The sequence below is a fragment of the Podarcis liolepis genome (genome assembly GCF_965112155.1).
Source record: "Podarcis liolepis genome assembly, chromosome: 5".
In the NCBI taxonomy this organism is placed as follows: domain Eukaryota; kingdom Metazoa; phylum Chordata; class Lepidosauria; order Squamata; family Lacertidae; genus Podarcis; species Podarcis liolepis.
The window spans coordinates 23,191,189-23,208,504 of NC_139556.1; the positions used below are offsets into that span (position 1 = coordinate 23,191,189).

The following is a 17,316-nucleotide window of genomic DNA, read 5'->3' on the forward strand; positions in this document are numbered from 1 at the left end:
TAGTTCAACAACATCTGGGGACCCACGGGTTGAGAAAGTCTGACATAGACTCTCCAATATGCTTTAGGGTTTAGGGTTCTTAATCATCTGGGAAACCTACTCCTCTCTAAATCAACCTGTGAGGGCTGCAAGGAGTAAAACCAACTCCAGGGTTGAGGCTGAATGCACAGCCCCGTTGAATCTGCGTTGCCCTTTCACACGAGTAACAGGCCAAGAGGGCTCTTGTGCAACCCGGTGGCAACTGAGTATTCAGCAGGGTTGTTAGGTATCCCATTTCAAATGGAATTTGCTGGGTCTACAAATCATGCCAAGTGATTCATTTCCCCACAAATCACCAAGTTTTCAAACCGATCCATTCTTAAGGAAATCAGCCCTGGATGCTCACTGGAAGGACAGATTGTGAAGCTGAGGCTCCAATACTTTGGCCACCTCCTGAGAAGAGAAGACTCCTTGGAAAAGACCCTGATGCTGGGAAAGATGGAGGGCACAAGGAGAAGGGGACGACAGAGGACGAGATTGTTGGATAGTGTTCTCGAAGCTACCAGCATGAATTTGACCAAACTGCGGGAGGCAGTGGAAGACAGGAGTCCTGGCGTGCTTTGGTCCATGGGGTCACAAAGAGTCGAACACGACTGAACGACTAAACAACAACAACATACCGCATTTTTCGCCCCATAGGACGCACCAGCCCATAGGACTCATCAAGTTTTTTGGGGGGGGGAAATAAAGGGAAAAAAATTATTTCCCCCCCCCAGGCGCTTGTGGGCCGGCAGCGGGGAGAAGTGCTCTTCTCCCCGCCGCCCGCCTTCAGATCAGGTCCGGAGACAGCGGGAAGATGCGCTGCGCCTCCCCACTGTTCCCGGAGCTTGCGGGGCTGGCGGTGGGGTCTCCCCGCCGTCAGCCTCCAAACCACTTCGGGAGACAGCAGGATGGCGGCGTTCCGCCTCCCTCTGTCCCCCGACCTTGTGGGGCTGGCGCTGGGACTCTCCTGAAGCCTGGAGAGCAAGAGGGGTCAGTGTGCACCGACCCCTCTCGCTCTCCAGGCTTCAACGAAAGCCTGCATTCGCCCCATAGGACACACACACATTTCCCCTTCATTTTTGGAGGGGGGAAAGTGCGTCCTATAGGGCGAAAAATACGGTAATTCAAGCATAAATAAGTTACATAAAGACACCCCATCTTGATCCATAGACATTCAACTGAGATTTCTGCTTCCATTTATGTGAGGCTCTGAGCTATGTCTGATTTGTTCCAAGTTGAGTTGTTGGAGGTCTAGTGATGTTCTTACCATGTGTCTGAAATCAAAGGTGGAAAATTGCAGTACTTTCCTCTTCGGGGATTACATTCCATCATCTTTGCCATATCTTAGTAACACCGTCTGCTCTTAACATTACCGTACATTTCCGATGTACAGTGTTTTTTTGCCAGAGCTGGAGCAGATCGCATGTTTTCCCCTGTTTTGCTGGAAACTACAGCAGATCAAAGATGCTTCATGTAATGATCATCCGTCTGCACGGAGTGTCTCTGTGTTACATATTAACCAGCTTTGATGCCTCTTTACATGAGGTCACAGCTTCCCAAATTAATTCTGTCACAGGAGAGGATTCATTAGATTCTTAATTGACTATTTCCTTACAAACAAGCAGGAAGGAACTTCTAGAAAACAAAGTAATTAAACAGTAAGCAATGCACATAAATCATATTTCTGAGCAAATTAATGAAAAAAATACAGAATTTGTTGCACTTTATACAAAGGGTGTTTTTGTTTGTTTGTTTTTTGGCAAGTATACAAGTGATAACCCAGGGTCCTCAGCCAATGTTTTTGAAGTTGAAGCTTGGTTTTTTAAGACAGGCTGCGTATCAATCCTGGCTGCAACTTCATGGGCATGGGGAATTTGTGCCTTTTTCTACAGAGTTCTTTCCACCATGAATATGTTTGCAGTTGATAAATGTAAAGTTGGATGTCTCATGCCAGTTTTAGACCTGTGGCAGAAACTGATTGCATCAGTTTACTTTGTGGATTGAAAAACAGAATTGTGCCTTCACAACCCCATTGAATGTTTGAAAAGGGAATAGCAGTTCTTCATAATGAAAGCACTTTCACATGAGAGGTGCATAGTTATGTTTATCGCTCAGTTCTTTAGCAGTTTTCAGCTGCCAGCAGAGGCTTTCACTGATTTTTTTTTTTCATATATAAAAGAATAACGACATGATACTGTTCCAACTACGTTTTGAAAATAAGGAAAATATTGAAAAAAGTACCTCCTGTATTGCCAGTTTTGTGTGAGGCAATGGGATGGTGCAAACTTTTTATTCCGCTCTTAGAGCTGAGCTGAATTTCCATGTTTTGATTTTTGTGTTTGAAAAGGAAGTGCTTTTGGTGAAGTGTTACAAAAATTGCGCAACGCTTAAAAGTGTTCCTACGCTTTGTCCAAGTGTTGAATATTAATCACAGCTCCGACAGCGCTCTTCAAACTCCCTGGAAGTCTGAGTTTCACCCAGAAAATATATTTAGTAGGGGCGTCTAACCTGTGGCCTTCCAGATGTTGTTGGACTCTATCACTCTATCAAGCCAACATGACTAATAGCCAGAGATGGGGGGAACTGCAGTCCAACAAAATCTGGAGAAGCCACAGGTTAACCACTTCTTATATTTAGGAATTCTGCCAAAGATTTATCTCATTTGGGTCAGAGAAGTTCCCTGAGTTCAGTCAGTCAAGTTCATGGACTGCACAGTTCTCTTGTTTCTAAGCTCAGATGTTTCCTTGTGCTGTGTTCTGTCAGATAACTACACTCCAGAGACAGTTCCTTGGAACCTTATATAAAAAAAGAAGCTTTTGAAGTCTTTTGAAGGCTGACCTCCTGGACCTGGCTGCCTGAGACCCCTGGTGCCTTGTTTCACATGGGAGGTAGCTATAATGAAGATGGTTCTGAAACCAGTATCACTCCTGGGAGGTGAGGCACAGCTCTGAGGTAATGTGGGAGACATGGCCCTAAGAACTATCATTTGAGTGTAGCCTATGATATAGGGCACATGCCAGAGACCATCTTCAGGTAGGAACCATCTTTGGTATATAGACCCGTTTTTTAAAAATGGCCTAAAGGAGGGTTGGAAATTGAAATAGTTGGATATCTGGACCGCCATATTTGTTCCAGTGGCCTAAGCAGGCTGTATGATGGTGGGAACCTGCAGCCTGTTTTGCTCTTTTAGCTCTTTCACATCATCTTTAACTCATTTACAAATACCCTACCAACTTTGGATATGCTTTTTTTAAAAAAAAATACATAAAAGTTGATAATGAATAGTAGTAGCCTCTGTTCATATAGTGAGTACCTTTCTTGTTGAGTACCTGCAGTCTATTGAACATATTTAGATTTTTGTTTAAAGAAGTGCCCCATCTCCCTTAACAACAAATCCAATCTAGGTAGTTTTGTTTTTTTTTAGTAAAACAAACAAATTGTAGCATATAGCTTGCTGAGAGAACTCCCTAACTGCCTTCAGATCTTGGGCTGGTACGACATACCTAGCAGCCCCTTCTCAGTTTCACCACTGACTTGCTCCTATTAGAACAACATGATCCCATGCGTCATATTTTTGCAGGGACCCCCTTGTTTGATTCCTATGGTCAGCTTATATTTCAAAGTGACTGTGTTGCACTTAGGAAAAGTACAGTAGCAGCTAATTTGTATGACTTGATGTCTGTTGCTGCTGACTAAGAGAAAGGGACAGGAAAGAGCAGCTTTGGGGGATAAGTATAAGTAGCACTACACTCCAATCTGGCTACCAAGTGATTCAGCTTCATCCCATGGTTTAGCTCAACAGGTCATTCTCTGTGAATTACTGTTAATACAACTTTCACAGACAGTCAGCATTAATATTAAAGAACGAGAGGCAGATAATGCTTGAGAGTGTTTCCGTTTCCTTTTTCTCTAATTGCAGTGTCATATATTATCTCGTCAGTTACGCACTTAAGAGAGATTCCCTAGCAAGGTATGTGAAGTCTCTGAGGAGATAGTATTGCTGTATTTATTCATGAAGATACAAATAATCACTTCAGACCGGGGCTGAAATGGTAGAAAAGAGAACCCCAACACAGTGCTTCTCAGATCCTTCTTCTCCTTTCCCCCCTCTCTTCCTCCTCTTGTTATCCAAAGTCTCACCAGATGTTCATACGGGGTTGTAATGCTTTCAAGGGACCTATACAGAAGCTGAGAAATTCATCCCAACCAGCCCTGTGCCCTTCCCTTGCCTTGCCCTATATTTGAAGGTGAGGCTTAGCAGTTACATGGAATTGTGACATCGTAATAATGCTGTCTGTGTCATCAGTGAACCTGGAGAGAGGTGTGTGAAGGTGATGGATCAGTTACTTCATATGTGATTATCATTTGTTGAATGCAGAGTCAACTGGAGACTTTTCTTTGTGTGAATGAGCCCAATAGAGACCAAGCAACACAGATGGAAGACTTCTGTACCCTACGAAAAAGAAAAGAAAAGATAGCTGTGAATTATGGTGACAGGAAGTAGACAGTGACTTTTCTATTTCTGGGATGCCAAATTGTCATCTTCTGTGAGCACTTATTCTGCCTTTGGATGCCCTGTTCCAAAATGTCAGTGGAAAAGGGTAGTGGTGGGTTGTGCTCATGTTTGAGTGGGCTCAAAGACCAACCTAGCAGTCTGCCCAAATCTTTTTTCAATACTGGTCATCATCACTGGGGGGAGATTTAAACCAAGCCCTCCATTCTGAATCAAGTGCTCTATTCTTACTCTCTCCCTTGAAGTGGCATTGAACACAGTATTATTAGAGTTGCACACAAGAAGAGCATTCACAAGAAGAGCCAGTGTGGTGTAGTAGTTAAGAGCGGTAGATTCGTAATCTGGGAAACCGGGTTCACGTCTCTGCTCCTCCACCTGCAGCTGCTGGGTGACCTTGGGCTCGTCACACTTCTCTGAAGTCTCTCAGCCCCACTCATCCCACAGAGCGTTTGTTGTGGGGGAGGAAGGGAAAGGAGAATGTTAGCCGCTTTGAGACTCTTTGGGTAGTGATAAAGCGGGATATCAAATCCAAACTCTTCTTCTTTTCTTCACAGCCACCCACCATTTTGTGTGAGTAGTTTTCCACCCTCCTGTTGGATTGGACCATCATTTTTACACCTAAGGTTCTCTCATGAGATTTGGTAACAGGACATGTGCACGTTGTACTCTGATGCTCTGCTCACTTAAAGGTGATCAGTGGGGCAGGTGAAATCTTGCTTTCCCACTGTGAATGGGGGGGGGGACATAATTAAGTACTTGTAAGGACACGGGTGGCGCTGTGGGTAAAACCTCAGCGCCTAGGACTTGCCGATTGCATGGTTGGCGGTTCGAATCCCCGCAGCAGGGTGAGCTCCCGTCTTTCGGTCCCAGCTCCTGCCAACCTAGCAGTTCGAAAGCACCCTTAAGTGCAAGTAGATAAATAGGTACCGCTTTATAGTGGCAAGGTAAATGGCGTTTCCGTGTGCTGCGCTGGTGCTGGCTCGCCAGAGCAGCTTCGTCACACTGGTCACGTGACCCGGAAGTGTCTCCGGACAGCGCTGGCTCCCAGCCTCTTAAGTGAGATGAATGCACAACCCTAGAGTCTGGCAAGACTGGCCCATACGGGCAGGGGTACCTTTACCTTTTTAAGGAATAAATCCTACACAAATCCAGAGTGGAGTCCCTACAACGGTTGGATGGCACCTTCTGCCCCTCCTTCCAGCAACTCCTGTAGCCAAGTATTGCTCTGCGTTCCTTTGGACCACATCAACAAGGCCAAGGGGGGGGGGGAGGGTCTTGTTGTTTGGGCAGCCCAGGAGCTCAATACACACTGCCCACGCTTGTGCCTTGAGGAAGTCACTTCAGTGCTGCTAACACAGTGGTTTTGACTTCACCCCTGGAGGCATACTCCATTGTCTCTCGAGACAGACAGATGCCAACAACTTGTAGTATGCTCATAAGAGACTCCTTAGTTATATATGTTTAATTATTTCAGTACTGGGAGCATATTCAAGAGTAAAGTAAATATATATTCTGTATGTATGTGCAAAGCAGTGTTTTGGAAGATTGAACATCGCTTTGTAGACAAAAAACCCCCTCTGCTACTCATTTTCTGCATAAGCTCAAGGAAGCACATAGGAAATCAATTTTGTGGGGGATTCCCTTCAGAGACCGCCAACAACTCATGCCTTCCCACTTCCATGATTTTATGCTAGAATAGTGAAACATCAAGTAGTTAAATATTTGCAATTGAACAACTGTCAATCATCATTAATAACTGTAGCCATCTTAAGAACTCTCGCTTCCACCACCGCTCTGATTGATTACTGAAATATGATACTTAACCACAAATAGTGGGTTATTAATAGCAAGCATCATGGTTTGTCTGGTAACCTTGTTATCTTTTCTATATGTTAAAAAGAGAGAGAGCCCCGGCTTCACAATCAGAATAAATAAGGATATAGTTAATAACACGACCTGGTATCAATAAGATGTGGTGAAATCCTAGGGATAAGAAATGGGACTTTTTATTCTGTGATAGAAATGCTGTTCTCTGAAAATACAGCAAATGTAGTTTAAATAAGTGTCATAAAGAGGCCTTCTTTGCACAGTGTAAAGTATATAATTAGGGGAAAATCTTTTGCCTCCTAGTTTGTAACCAAGATTCTCTCCCCGCCCCCCCCCCGCCCCCAGCAACTGAAACCACCGTAGTTAAGCCTGGTTTTGTGAGCTTGACAAGTTTTTTGGTGGAAAAAAAATTATCAAATGAAAACTGAAGAAAAAAATTAAAGACTAGAAATAACAAATCGTAATCAATAAACATTCCTAAAATAAGTTGTCATTTCAGGCCAATATTCACTCAGTGTTCATTTAGAAACAAATGATTGAAGAGATCCCTGATAGACTCAGCCAATGAAGGTTTTCTTTCAGCTTCATATTTAATTACCTCCCGTCTCTCTCTGTGTGTGTTTATTTATTTATAATATTTCATATTGACAAATGATGCAAATAAATTGTGTACATAAGTACGATAATTTAGTTTGCCCCGAGTAATTAATTTTTCAGAGCGCTTGTACCCCGCTCTGCAGCCTGGAAAACTTCATGCACAGCTTACAAATCAATACAAATATCACAAGCCAGCCCTCAGGCTTGGTTTACTCTTGTTTTTTAAATGTTTGTTTTTGTAAGCTGATTTGAACCCATCTTTTTGCAGAGGGACACTCATGGTAAAGACCCATATCTAGATATTAAAAAGTGTGACCAAAGAACCCCAACAATATTACCATCAGTTGCCCCACCCCCTTTGCCCTTCTGCTTCAACCCTACTGACTGCTGTTAGGAGGAGGGTGGAGACTTCATGATGCCCTATTTCTATGAATGCTTATTTCACAGAAAAGAAGTGGGTCTTGATATGGGGTTGCAGACTGTATACACAGCATAAGATGCTGGTCAGGAGGTGATTTGGGGATGGAATTACCTTACTTGCAATGTGCCACAGCGGGGAAAGCAACAGCAGGCCATTGCATTAATTGCTTTTTAAAGCCATAAACCCCACCCTCCTTGTCTTTTGTTAAGACTCCCACTCCAAACAGAATTGTGCACCCAGGCACCTTATTACTTCTTTGGAATTTAATTTATGGAGCTGGGTAATGATGATTGATGACTGGGGCAAGCAGTTGAAGAGGAAATGATTTTGGAGCGGGATCTGGGTGGGCAATTAATCGGGGGTAACTTAATTGGATAGGTCCTTATTAATTTGGGGTTATCTGGGGCGGGGTGCGAATTAATTGAATACTGCAATTGATTTGTGCTGATCTGAATGGAAATTAATCGGCTTGCCTTCTGTGAAATTTAAATTGCAGCAATGGTTTCTAAATCTGCATCTGTACATGTAAAGTAGTGCGTGTAAATCTATGTCGTGTTTTGCCCTCTTTTTGGACACCCTGCGAGGAAGGAGAAGGGGGAGAGACAAGGATGCCAAAGGATGAATGTGGGCAAATGCAGCTGCGTGCATTTGTCACTTGGTTACAGTTTGGGATAATGATTAAGAGGTTAATCTTGGGATAGGGAACTTTTTTTCCAATCTGAGACTGTATATTCCCTTTTGGTCTAAACCACTGAGCCTCTTGGGCTTGCTGATCAGAAGGTTGGCAGTTTGAATCTCCGTGACAGGATGAGCTCCCATTGCTCTGTCCCAGCTCCTGTCAACCTAGCAGGTTGAAAACAGGCCAGTGCAAGTAGATAAATAGGTACTACTGCGGCGGGAAGGTAAACGGCATCTCCATGCACTCTGGTTTCCACCACAGTGTTCCGTTGTACCAGAAGCAGTTTAGTCCTGCTGGCCACGTGACCCAGAAAGCTGTCTGTGGACAAACTCTGGCCCCCTTGGCCTGAAAGAGAGATGAGCGCCACAACCCCATAGTCGCCTCTGGCTGGACGTAACCATCCAGGGGTCCTTTACCTTTTACCTTTATTCCCTTTTGGGCACCACAAGCCAGTGGTGGGTGGGGGCCAGAGTCAAAAGTGAGTGAAACAATGAATTTACCCTTTTACAGTAGGGTAGTCTCTACACACACTCAAACCACAAGCATCGTCGTCAGAGTGCAAGGACTCTCAAGGAGGGTGTGAAGGAAGGGCAATGAGAGGCATGACCTGGGAAGAGGCCGCTTGCAAGAAAGGTAGATTTTGAGGAGAGATGAATGCTGTAGGGGTAGCAAGAGAAAATGGGTAGAGCCATACAGTGGTACCTCGAGTTACAGACGCTTCAGGTTACAGACTCTCCTAACCCAGAAATAGTACCTCGGGTTAAGAACTTTGCTTCAGGATGAGAACAGAAATTGTGTGGTGGTGGCATGGCGGCAGCATGAGGCCCCATTAGCTAAAGTGGTACCTCAGGTTAAGAACAGTTTCAGGTTAAGAACAGACCTCCAGAACGAATTAAGTTCTTAACTCGAGGTACCACTGTACTTGTGATAAGTAAATTTGCATTTGACTATTGCTAGTTGGAAGGGCCGCAGGTGGCACTGTGGGTTAAACCACAGAGCCTAGGACTTGCTGATCAGAAGGTCAGTGGTTCGAATCCCTGTGACGGGGTGAGCTCCCATTGCTCGGTCCCTGCTCCTGCCAACCTAGCATTTCAAAAGCACATCAAAGTGCAAGTAGATAAATAGGTACCTCTCTGGTGGGAATGTAAATGGCATTTCCATGTGCTGCTCTGGTTCGCTAGAAGTGGCTTAGTCATGCTGGCCACATCACCTGGAAGCTGTATGCTGGCTCCCTCGGCCAATAAAGCGAGATGAGCGCCGCAACCCCAGAGTCAGCCACGACTGGACCTAATGGTCAGGGGTCCCTTTACCTTTATTGCTAGTTGATTAAAGACATGAAAAAATGGGTGCCTTTCAAGTTTGATTCGTGACAAAAACTCCACAGAGTAGTGAGGTGCAAAATAAAATGGCAGTAATAAATTATTGCGGAAAGGTGGAAAACAACAAGGGCATTCTCTTAAGAGCTGTTAGTTTTCATTTTGCAACTTGTCAGACCCTTCAGCAAGAAATTATTAATAAATGTTCACCTCCTTTATTACTGTCCTAGATTATCAGTTTAATGTATGATACATTAGAACAAATCACAAAGGCAGCCGTAAATCGTGCTACAGTGATTCATTGCTAGTGGCAGTGGTCTTGTGAATCATGACCATATTTCAAAGGAATTATGTAATGTTTCCAAATAGAAATGTGTACCTGCAATGCACAGCATTCTGTTGGGTCTTGATTAAGCAAGTCCAACAATAAGAGACAGCTAAAAGTGCAGTCCTGTGTTTGTCTATTCAGAAGGAAGTAGGGATACACTGTACTTTGTATGTGGACAAGAGCTGAAGCAGTGGGCTCTAGTTTAGGGAATGCTGCGGCTAAAGAAACTTTAGCCTGGTTGTTTGTTAGCTGCTTTGGAAAGAGATGCCTATTAGGCAAAAAAGCTGCTGGCTTTTCAATGTTTTCAGTGTTTTTCAATGTTCAAAATTTTCTTGGCACCATAGTTAAAATTCTGTGTATACTAGGGATAGGGAATTATTATTTTTAGCCAGAGAGCTTCATTCCTTTCCAGGGGACGGGGAGTGGGGCACACAGGCTAGGGCTGGGTGAGGCCAGAGACAAAAGTGAGCAGAACAACTAGCACAAATCTTAGCTTTCAACAGTAGCCTAGTTCTTAATACACTCTTGCACCCCTCTCTGTCTTCCACACAGGCAAGGAAGAGGCATTCTAGCCAGGCAAAGCACTCAAACAGGGTCAGTGAAGGTTGCAGGCTTGGAAGAGTGGTTGTGGATGGGGAGAGTTCATAGGGTCAGATATAGAGAGGCCTGAAGTTCTCCATGCATGACATATACCACAATGTCATAGATGATGTCACTACTTTCAGGGAGTCTGGGATGTTGAAATTAAGGATGCTCACTAGGAGAAACTCTTAGAATCAGGCATCTCTGGTCACCTTGCATTTAGCTTTGTGTTCATTGAAGAGAAAGGGAATTTATGGGGGAAGACAAATACCACACAATGTTCATATTAGCCTATGGACCTACGGAGAGAGGTTGCAAAAAACACGAGTTCAATGAGAAAGCACTTAAGATTAGTTAAGAGGGTTCAGATGCAAGTTGTGTGATGTAAACGGTATGGTGTGATCCCAGTGTGGTGTATTGGTTAGAGTGTTGAACTAGTAGGACCTTGGAAGATCAGGGTTGAAATCCCTGCTCAGTCATAAAGCCCACTGGGTGAACTTGGGCCAGTCGCAGTCTCTCAGCCTAACCTGCCTCACATGATGGTTGCGAAAATAAAATGGAGAGGCAAGAGAACCATGTGTTCAGCTCCTTGGAAGAAGCTCAAGCCTTGTATAAAGTTAACAATAAATAAAAATAAATGGTGTAAAGACCTCAGAATCAGCACAGTAGCACCCCCCCCCCAGGTAATGTGGTGAGTGAAGAGCACTGATGAGGACAGGGAGTATGGGACTAACAAGAGTCTCTGATGTGGGGCCATAAAGACTTTTCCTTGCCATGGGTGGGGTGAATCCCAGTACCTGCATTTCTTAGAAAATATGTTTGTGGAGAATATTGTTTTAGCAGTAGAAAAAATCTTGCAGGACGCCCCTGCCTTGCTTTCCAAACATAGGTTTAAATTGCAGTGTTGTTGGCTCAAGTTAGATTCCAGTGCCATAGTTGTAACGTATTGTATTATTTCATATTTGTCAGTTTGTTTCCTTTATATGAAGCAGAGAAGCACCTGAGAGTTCAGGTATCAATGCTTTTGACATCTACACTCCTGGTCCTGGATTCATTCAGACCAAACGAAATAACTGCATAAAGCAAGGCTCCTTTGCTGCATATTTTACAGCTCCATACCTGCCTTTATCAGTGCTCCTTCTTTAACAGTTGTAGGCCTGTTCAGATTTGTGAACAATGTGGAAAGGCAGCTGTCTGAGGGAAGGAAATATAGGACCACACTTCAGAGCTGCCTGCTGAGAATGAAACTGTAGGAAATGGGTTCTGATTAAGCTCTAATTAAATAAAGTGCTTAGTAGTACCAGGAAGGGAAATAAAAAATGGTACTGAGAGTGATCCGTTGCTTTCAGCATAGACTTGATTAAAAAAACATTTTGACCTTTTCTGTGCAGTTTTATTGCATATGATTTTGAAATTACTGTTAAATCAGTTTAGGTCTATAGTGTAGGTATGTCAAATAGGTCAGTGTTGATTTGATACAGTGTGGGTTCATGCATTAGCCACTGGAAGAAGAGTGTTCACAGGAAAATTGCTTGAAAATTAAGAAAGGTTTAATATAAGGGAGGTGTTTGGGATGGATAAATGACTCCAGAGGGCAAGTGGTCAGTTATGGGCAGCTGAGATTGATCAGCTAATTTGTTCCTCCCCTGCTTTCTGTTTTTAAAATGTTATCATTTAGATAGCATGTGCAATTCCGCCCCCATACATTTTTATTAAAATGTCCATTTTAACAATACAGTACAGGAACTTAAATTAGCAAAGAGAGCGAACCAATATGACCACCAATGCTTGCTTTATTGTGATATAGATAAACATAGTTAACAAAAACATTTGTAGAGGATTAATACAATAAGGGAAGTGGGTGGTGCTGTGCTCTAAACCACAGAGCCTAGGGCTTGCCGATCAGAAGGTTGGCGTTTCGAATCCCTGCCACAGGGTGAGCTCCCATTGTTCAGTCCCAGCTCCTGCCAACCTAGCAGTTTGAAAGCATGTCAAGTGCAAGTAGATACATAGGTAGCGCTCTGGCAGGAAGGTAAATGGCATTTCCGTCCGCTGCTCTGGTTTCGCCAGAAGCAGCTTAGTCATGCTGGCCACACGATCCGGAAGCTGTCTGCGGACAAATGCCGGCTCCCTCGGCCTAAAGAGCCAGATGAGTGCACAACCCCAGAGTCATCTGCGGCTATACCTAACGGTTGGGGGTACCTTTACCTTTACCTTTTTAACACAATTCACAAACATAAACATTGCATCAGCTCTAGAAGGGAATGCATTGAGTTGCTGGAGAGCCAAATTCTGTGTGCTACATGGAATATGGAGGTAACATCCTCTACCTGAGGCCGCAACATTTCTTGGGTTGTCCCCATGCACTGCTGATATCTAACTATTGCACAGTTCAAGATAATAACATATTTAAAACCAGTTATGGCTATAAAATTAAAGAATAAGAATATATTCATATTCACATATCACCACTTTTTAAATATTAGGCCCATCTAGACATATGAAGCAAATGTATACCAAACTGCCCTTTTTTACAAAACCAGTGTGGCAGATCAGTTTCTACTCTATTGCTTTCCTTTTGCATTTTATTGAGCAATGGATTGAACCACACGGCAGCTGGTACAGCTTTTTAATTTTTGTTAGGCTTTTAATACCCTGCCCTTCAGGATGTTTCCAGAATAGCTCCCAGTGCAAAAATGTGATACAACGATGCTGAAATTAACAAGCATTACGAAGCAAGTTGTCCAGATGACCTGGTGTCAAAAAAAGCAGTAAACCCAGCCACAGCTGAAGTTTCCTAGGGAGCGAGTTCCAAACCTGGAATGTGACTCCATAGAAGGTCCCTGTGTCCAGTCACCACCTACCAGATGGGGGTGGGATCTGTAAAAACTTATGAGGCAGATCTCAATATGAGGAAGAGGTGGTTAATCTAGCAGGATCAACCAAAGAACCAGCTGGACAAATATATCTCTTGAAAGTTACAGAAAGGAAATGTGTTGCCTTTGCAAAGTGCTTTTTTTTTTTTAAAAAAAAAAGGTCCACCTAGTCATTGTACATATTGCATCCCTTCATTTCTGTATCTTTTCCAGTTGCCTTTGGCCTCTACTTTCCCCGGAGGGAATATCATGAGAGCGTCTACCTTGACCAACCCAGCGGAACCCCCCTGCTGCAGATCCATGCCTTGAAAGATTCGGAAGAGGAGAATACATATTTTTGGCTGTGCCCACAACTCCACATCCCACGAGCTGGAAGTAAAGACAACCTCTGGTTTCAAATCCAAGAGAAAACTGGACTTCTTTTCCTCAATAAGAGTCTAGATAGGGAGGACTTCGATATGCTGTGTAAGTCATGCAGATGAAGCAGATGTCCTCATTGCACTAGTGTGGGGGTGGGGTGGGGGTGGGGGGTGGTATCATGTTTACCTTCATTTGCATCTGGTGGAATTTATCCAGATACTAAGTGTTACCAAATCAGTAGAACTCTTCATTGAATGGAAGGTACTCTGGAACCTCTTCCTAAATATTGGCACAGACACCAATAAGAAGACGGGTAACCATGTCAGTCAACTGCAAGAACAACAAACAATCCTGTTGTTACCCCCGAGATCAAGAAATTAATCATCACGTTATTCCCCCACCCAGTCAGCCCCTTGCCTATAGAAACATATCATACCACAAATACATTAGTTTTAATGATTGGCACAAGAAGAGATGCATCAAAAATAATGTGATTCTGTTTTGTTTACTTGTTGTTAATGTGTGGAGACAGAGAATTAGGCCTCAAAGGATGCTCGCAAGTAGCAGTTTATTATATGAAGGTTGCCCAGAGTGTCTTGGCCATTTACCTTCTCATGTGTCCTTCTCTGCTACTTTGGTTCAAGCTACTCACCCAAAGGAGATAACACTTGGACGAATTGTTCTAATTGATTCTTGGAACGTGTAACAGATGAGTGAAATAACAACTCTCTGCACTCTAAGGTTATGTTTAACTTACTTGTAAACCCAAAATCCTAGCTCTGAATGAACTGTACAGAAAGAGGAACAAGAACAAACCAGAGACTTAATTGTTGTTTGTTGCAGTTAACAGAAAATTACAATTCTTTATTTAAGATTGGGGTTTTTTCTACATTGTTCTTCGGGCCAGTCTCAGAAAGCAGTGTACATGGAAATATTAAAACCCTAATAAAAGAGCAAAGACAGACTGCAAAGGGGGGGGGGAAGTTCCATGAAAACCCTTTGAAAGGTCTTCCCTCCCATCAGGGCAAAGTGATTCAGTGGCACTTGGGAGAAGGAGAGGCCAAATAGCTCAAACAGTAGAGCATGAGACTCTTAGTCTCGGGGTCCTGGGTTCGAGTCCCACATTGGGCAAAAGAGTTATGCGCTGCAGGGGGTTGAACTAGATGGCCCTCAGGTTCCCTTCCAACTCTACCATCCTGTGATTCTGTGATCTCAGCAGGAACACTTTAGAGCTACATGGTGGGCAGCTGTTTGGGGTGCTTTGTCTAGGTGGGTATAGAACCATAGATGATGCTGAATTGCTAAAATGAGGGCTCTTTGTAATCTTCCCTGTTTCTCTTGTCTCCTCCCTAATAGTTCCAGGAATTTCGGTATCAAAGCTGATCCTCCAAGTTTTCGTCTCACCCCAACCTTTCCAAGGGAAGGAGTGCCATGAATCTTATACCAAAGTATTGGTGAAGCTTTCTGTTATCAATTCCACCATGCCAGCTTGCAGTTATGGGATGCCAAGCCAGTTGTGTTTTTCCAATATGGACCTTTCTTTTCACATCAAGGAGAACAAACCACCAGGGATATTCCATCAGCTCCAGTCATATCCTCTGCAAAACCAGTGCCAGAATGCAAGCATTTCCTATGAGGTGATAGCAGGTAAAGCAGTTGCTTGTCCAGTGGGCAGCGGGGACCCTGTTTGCCTTCGCAAATCCTTATTTCATTGGGTTTTCTGCACAGCTTTAGAACATGCTTCCAGATATGGTTCCCATGAGCCTCTGGAGGAGGTATTGGAAGCTGAGAAAAAGTTTGCATTGGAAGGCACTTGCATAGGTAGAAGCCACATATGAAAATACTTGGTCAAAACATTTGGAAACTTGGATTAGGTATAGAAGTTATACCATCCCCCCCCTATGTGCAGTGGTTCAGCAAATTCCATAATTTAAAAAAAAAACCTTAAGCAACAGATTTCATGGCCTTCATTGTTTAATTAGGAATATTTCACTATTTTCAGAAAAGCATTAAGTAAACACTGTATCAGTGATGGTTGAAATTCCATATTAAGAAGAATTATCGATGGGAATTCTGGCTAATACATTATAATGGTCCAGAAAGAGAATTTTCACATCCCCACCATTGCGGCAAAAGTCTTGGAACGTTTATGTGGCTGGGTATTTGCTGAAGTGTTTAAGGGATTCCAGTGATTCAAATTTTAAAAATCCAAGCCAAACCAATTCTAGTTTTCCCCTTCATCTTGATTATGATGTAACTTACGTTTTGAGCTGCCTTGAGCATCTGGGAAAGGCAGGTAAAGAAGCATTTTAAATAGATAAATAGAATAATGAACCTTTCCACATTTTCTTTCCTGTAAGACTGGAGCAGGGGTGTCTCAAAGCAGTGACTCTTAGCAACAGGACAAAGGCACTTCCTGCAGTACCATAGTGTCTTGCCTTGGCTGCGAATTTTTGACCTGTTCTCTGCTGTCCTTCAGCACCACCACTAAGGAGGAAGGAACAGTCCTCTGCCTCAAAAACTACCTGAGCCTGCCTTGTAAATCTCCTTTCAGCTTTCTCTTGCTCCCTGAAGTTTCATCTCCCTCATTTCACTCTGTTGCAAGATTTAACATGCCTGCTTTGATACAGGGTGCAGGTAGTCCCCTGTCCCTTGCTTTTCCACTGAAAAATATTCAAAGTGGGTAACAAGATCATAGCTAAAAACATTACGCCATCATTAAAGATATATAAGCATAAGGTTAACTATATATATAATAGAACAATGAAGCATTAGAAACAATAACTATCCCTTAATTTAACAGAAAAAGGCTTTGTCATGAGCCACAGTTCATCCATTAATAGTTCATTCGCTAGTGTGGCAAAGGCACACTAGACAGTAGGTGTAGTGGTTCTTTATCACTCGGGGGTGAGTGGGTCTTCCCTAATGATATGAGGAGGAATGAAATGCCAAACAGAGCAAACCAGAGATACAATAAAGGTATAGAACAGGGGGAATCCTTTCAACCCCTAATTGCAGTCTTTTATATCCAGCACGATTTCCAGAACTCTATAAAGAGTTCTAAGATTGAAGAATGGTGTAAATAACACATACATGCAAATTGACTGGATTTGAGTTGCAGTTTGGGTGTTGCTGATAGTGAATTGTCTACTTCTGGCATAGGATCCTTTACCCCCAAGGTTGTATCACAGAGAACTCCTGCTTTGTTAGTGATGGAATGAGACGGTATTCTTGCTGTGTTCTAGATAAAGGTGTGCCGTTTCTTTACAACATGGACACGGCGAGTATCAGCGTGGCACAGCCTCTGGATCGAGAGGAGCGAGAGAAGTATGAGCTGATTGCCAAATGTACTGTGACAGAGGGTTCCAGGGAAACTTTTAAGGAGGTGCCATTTCTTGTAGCTGTCTTTGATGAAGATGACATGCCCCCCTTCTTGCCTAATGACACAAACACGGCAGATGCAGTTGTGGAGTTCAGCAGGAAAAAGGTAACGCTCCATGATGGTGCAATGTGCTACTGTGACTTGTTGGTGATTTAAGAGACCTTTGCAACCTCCCCACTTCCTCCCATGATTTTTGCATGTTTTGAAGGGCTCTTTTGAGCACATCCATGCGGAAATGTAGAGTTGGGGTCCATGTAAAGTTTTCCTGTAGTAGGACCTGGTAGGAAACATGGATCTTGCTTGTCCATCCCAAGAGTTACATGGATAAATTTTCAGTGAAACATTTCTTCTTGAGGGTTTCACGGGAGCACTTCCAAAAGTGACCGATGAATACAAAACGTTCTCCCAGAATAT

At 43.3% G+C, this 17,316-nt stretch overlaps 1 protein-coding gene and 1 long non-coding RNA gene across 8 annotated transcripts in view; one reads left to right on the forward strand and one right to left on the reverse strand.

Moving 5' to 3' along the window:
• The window catches only part of RET (ret proto-oncogene), a 121,421-nt gene that overhangs the window by 64,063 nt on the left and 40,042 nt on the right, over window positions 1-17,316 (forward strand). For all 7 annotated transcript variants that reach the window (XM_083502404.1, XM_083502407.1, XM_083502405.1 and 4 more), the window contains 3 exons: window positions 13,374-13,625; window positions 14,877-15,167; window positions 16,766-17,007. In XM_083502404.1, the coding sequence (XP_083358530.1) occupies window positions 13,374-13,625; window positions 14,877-15,167; window positions 16,766-17,007 (785 nt within the window). The remainder of the gene's footprint in view (window positions 1-13,373; window positions 13,626-14,876; window positions 15,168-16,765; window positions 17,008-17,316) is intronic.
• Window positions 3,810-17,316, reverse strand: part of LOC310706706 — a 35,326-nt gene continuing 21,819 nt past the window's right edge. The window contains exon 3 of the long non-coding RNA XR_014526095.1: window positions 3,810-4,474. This is a non-coding gene — a long non-coding RNA (uncharacterized lncRNA). The remainder of the gene's footprint in view (window positions 4,475-17,316) is intronic.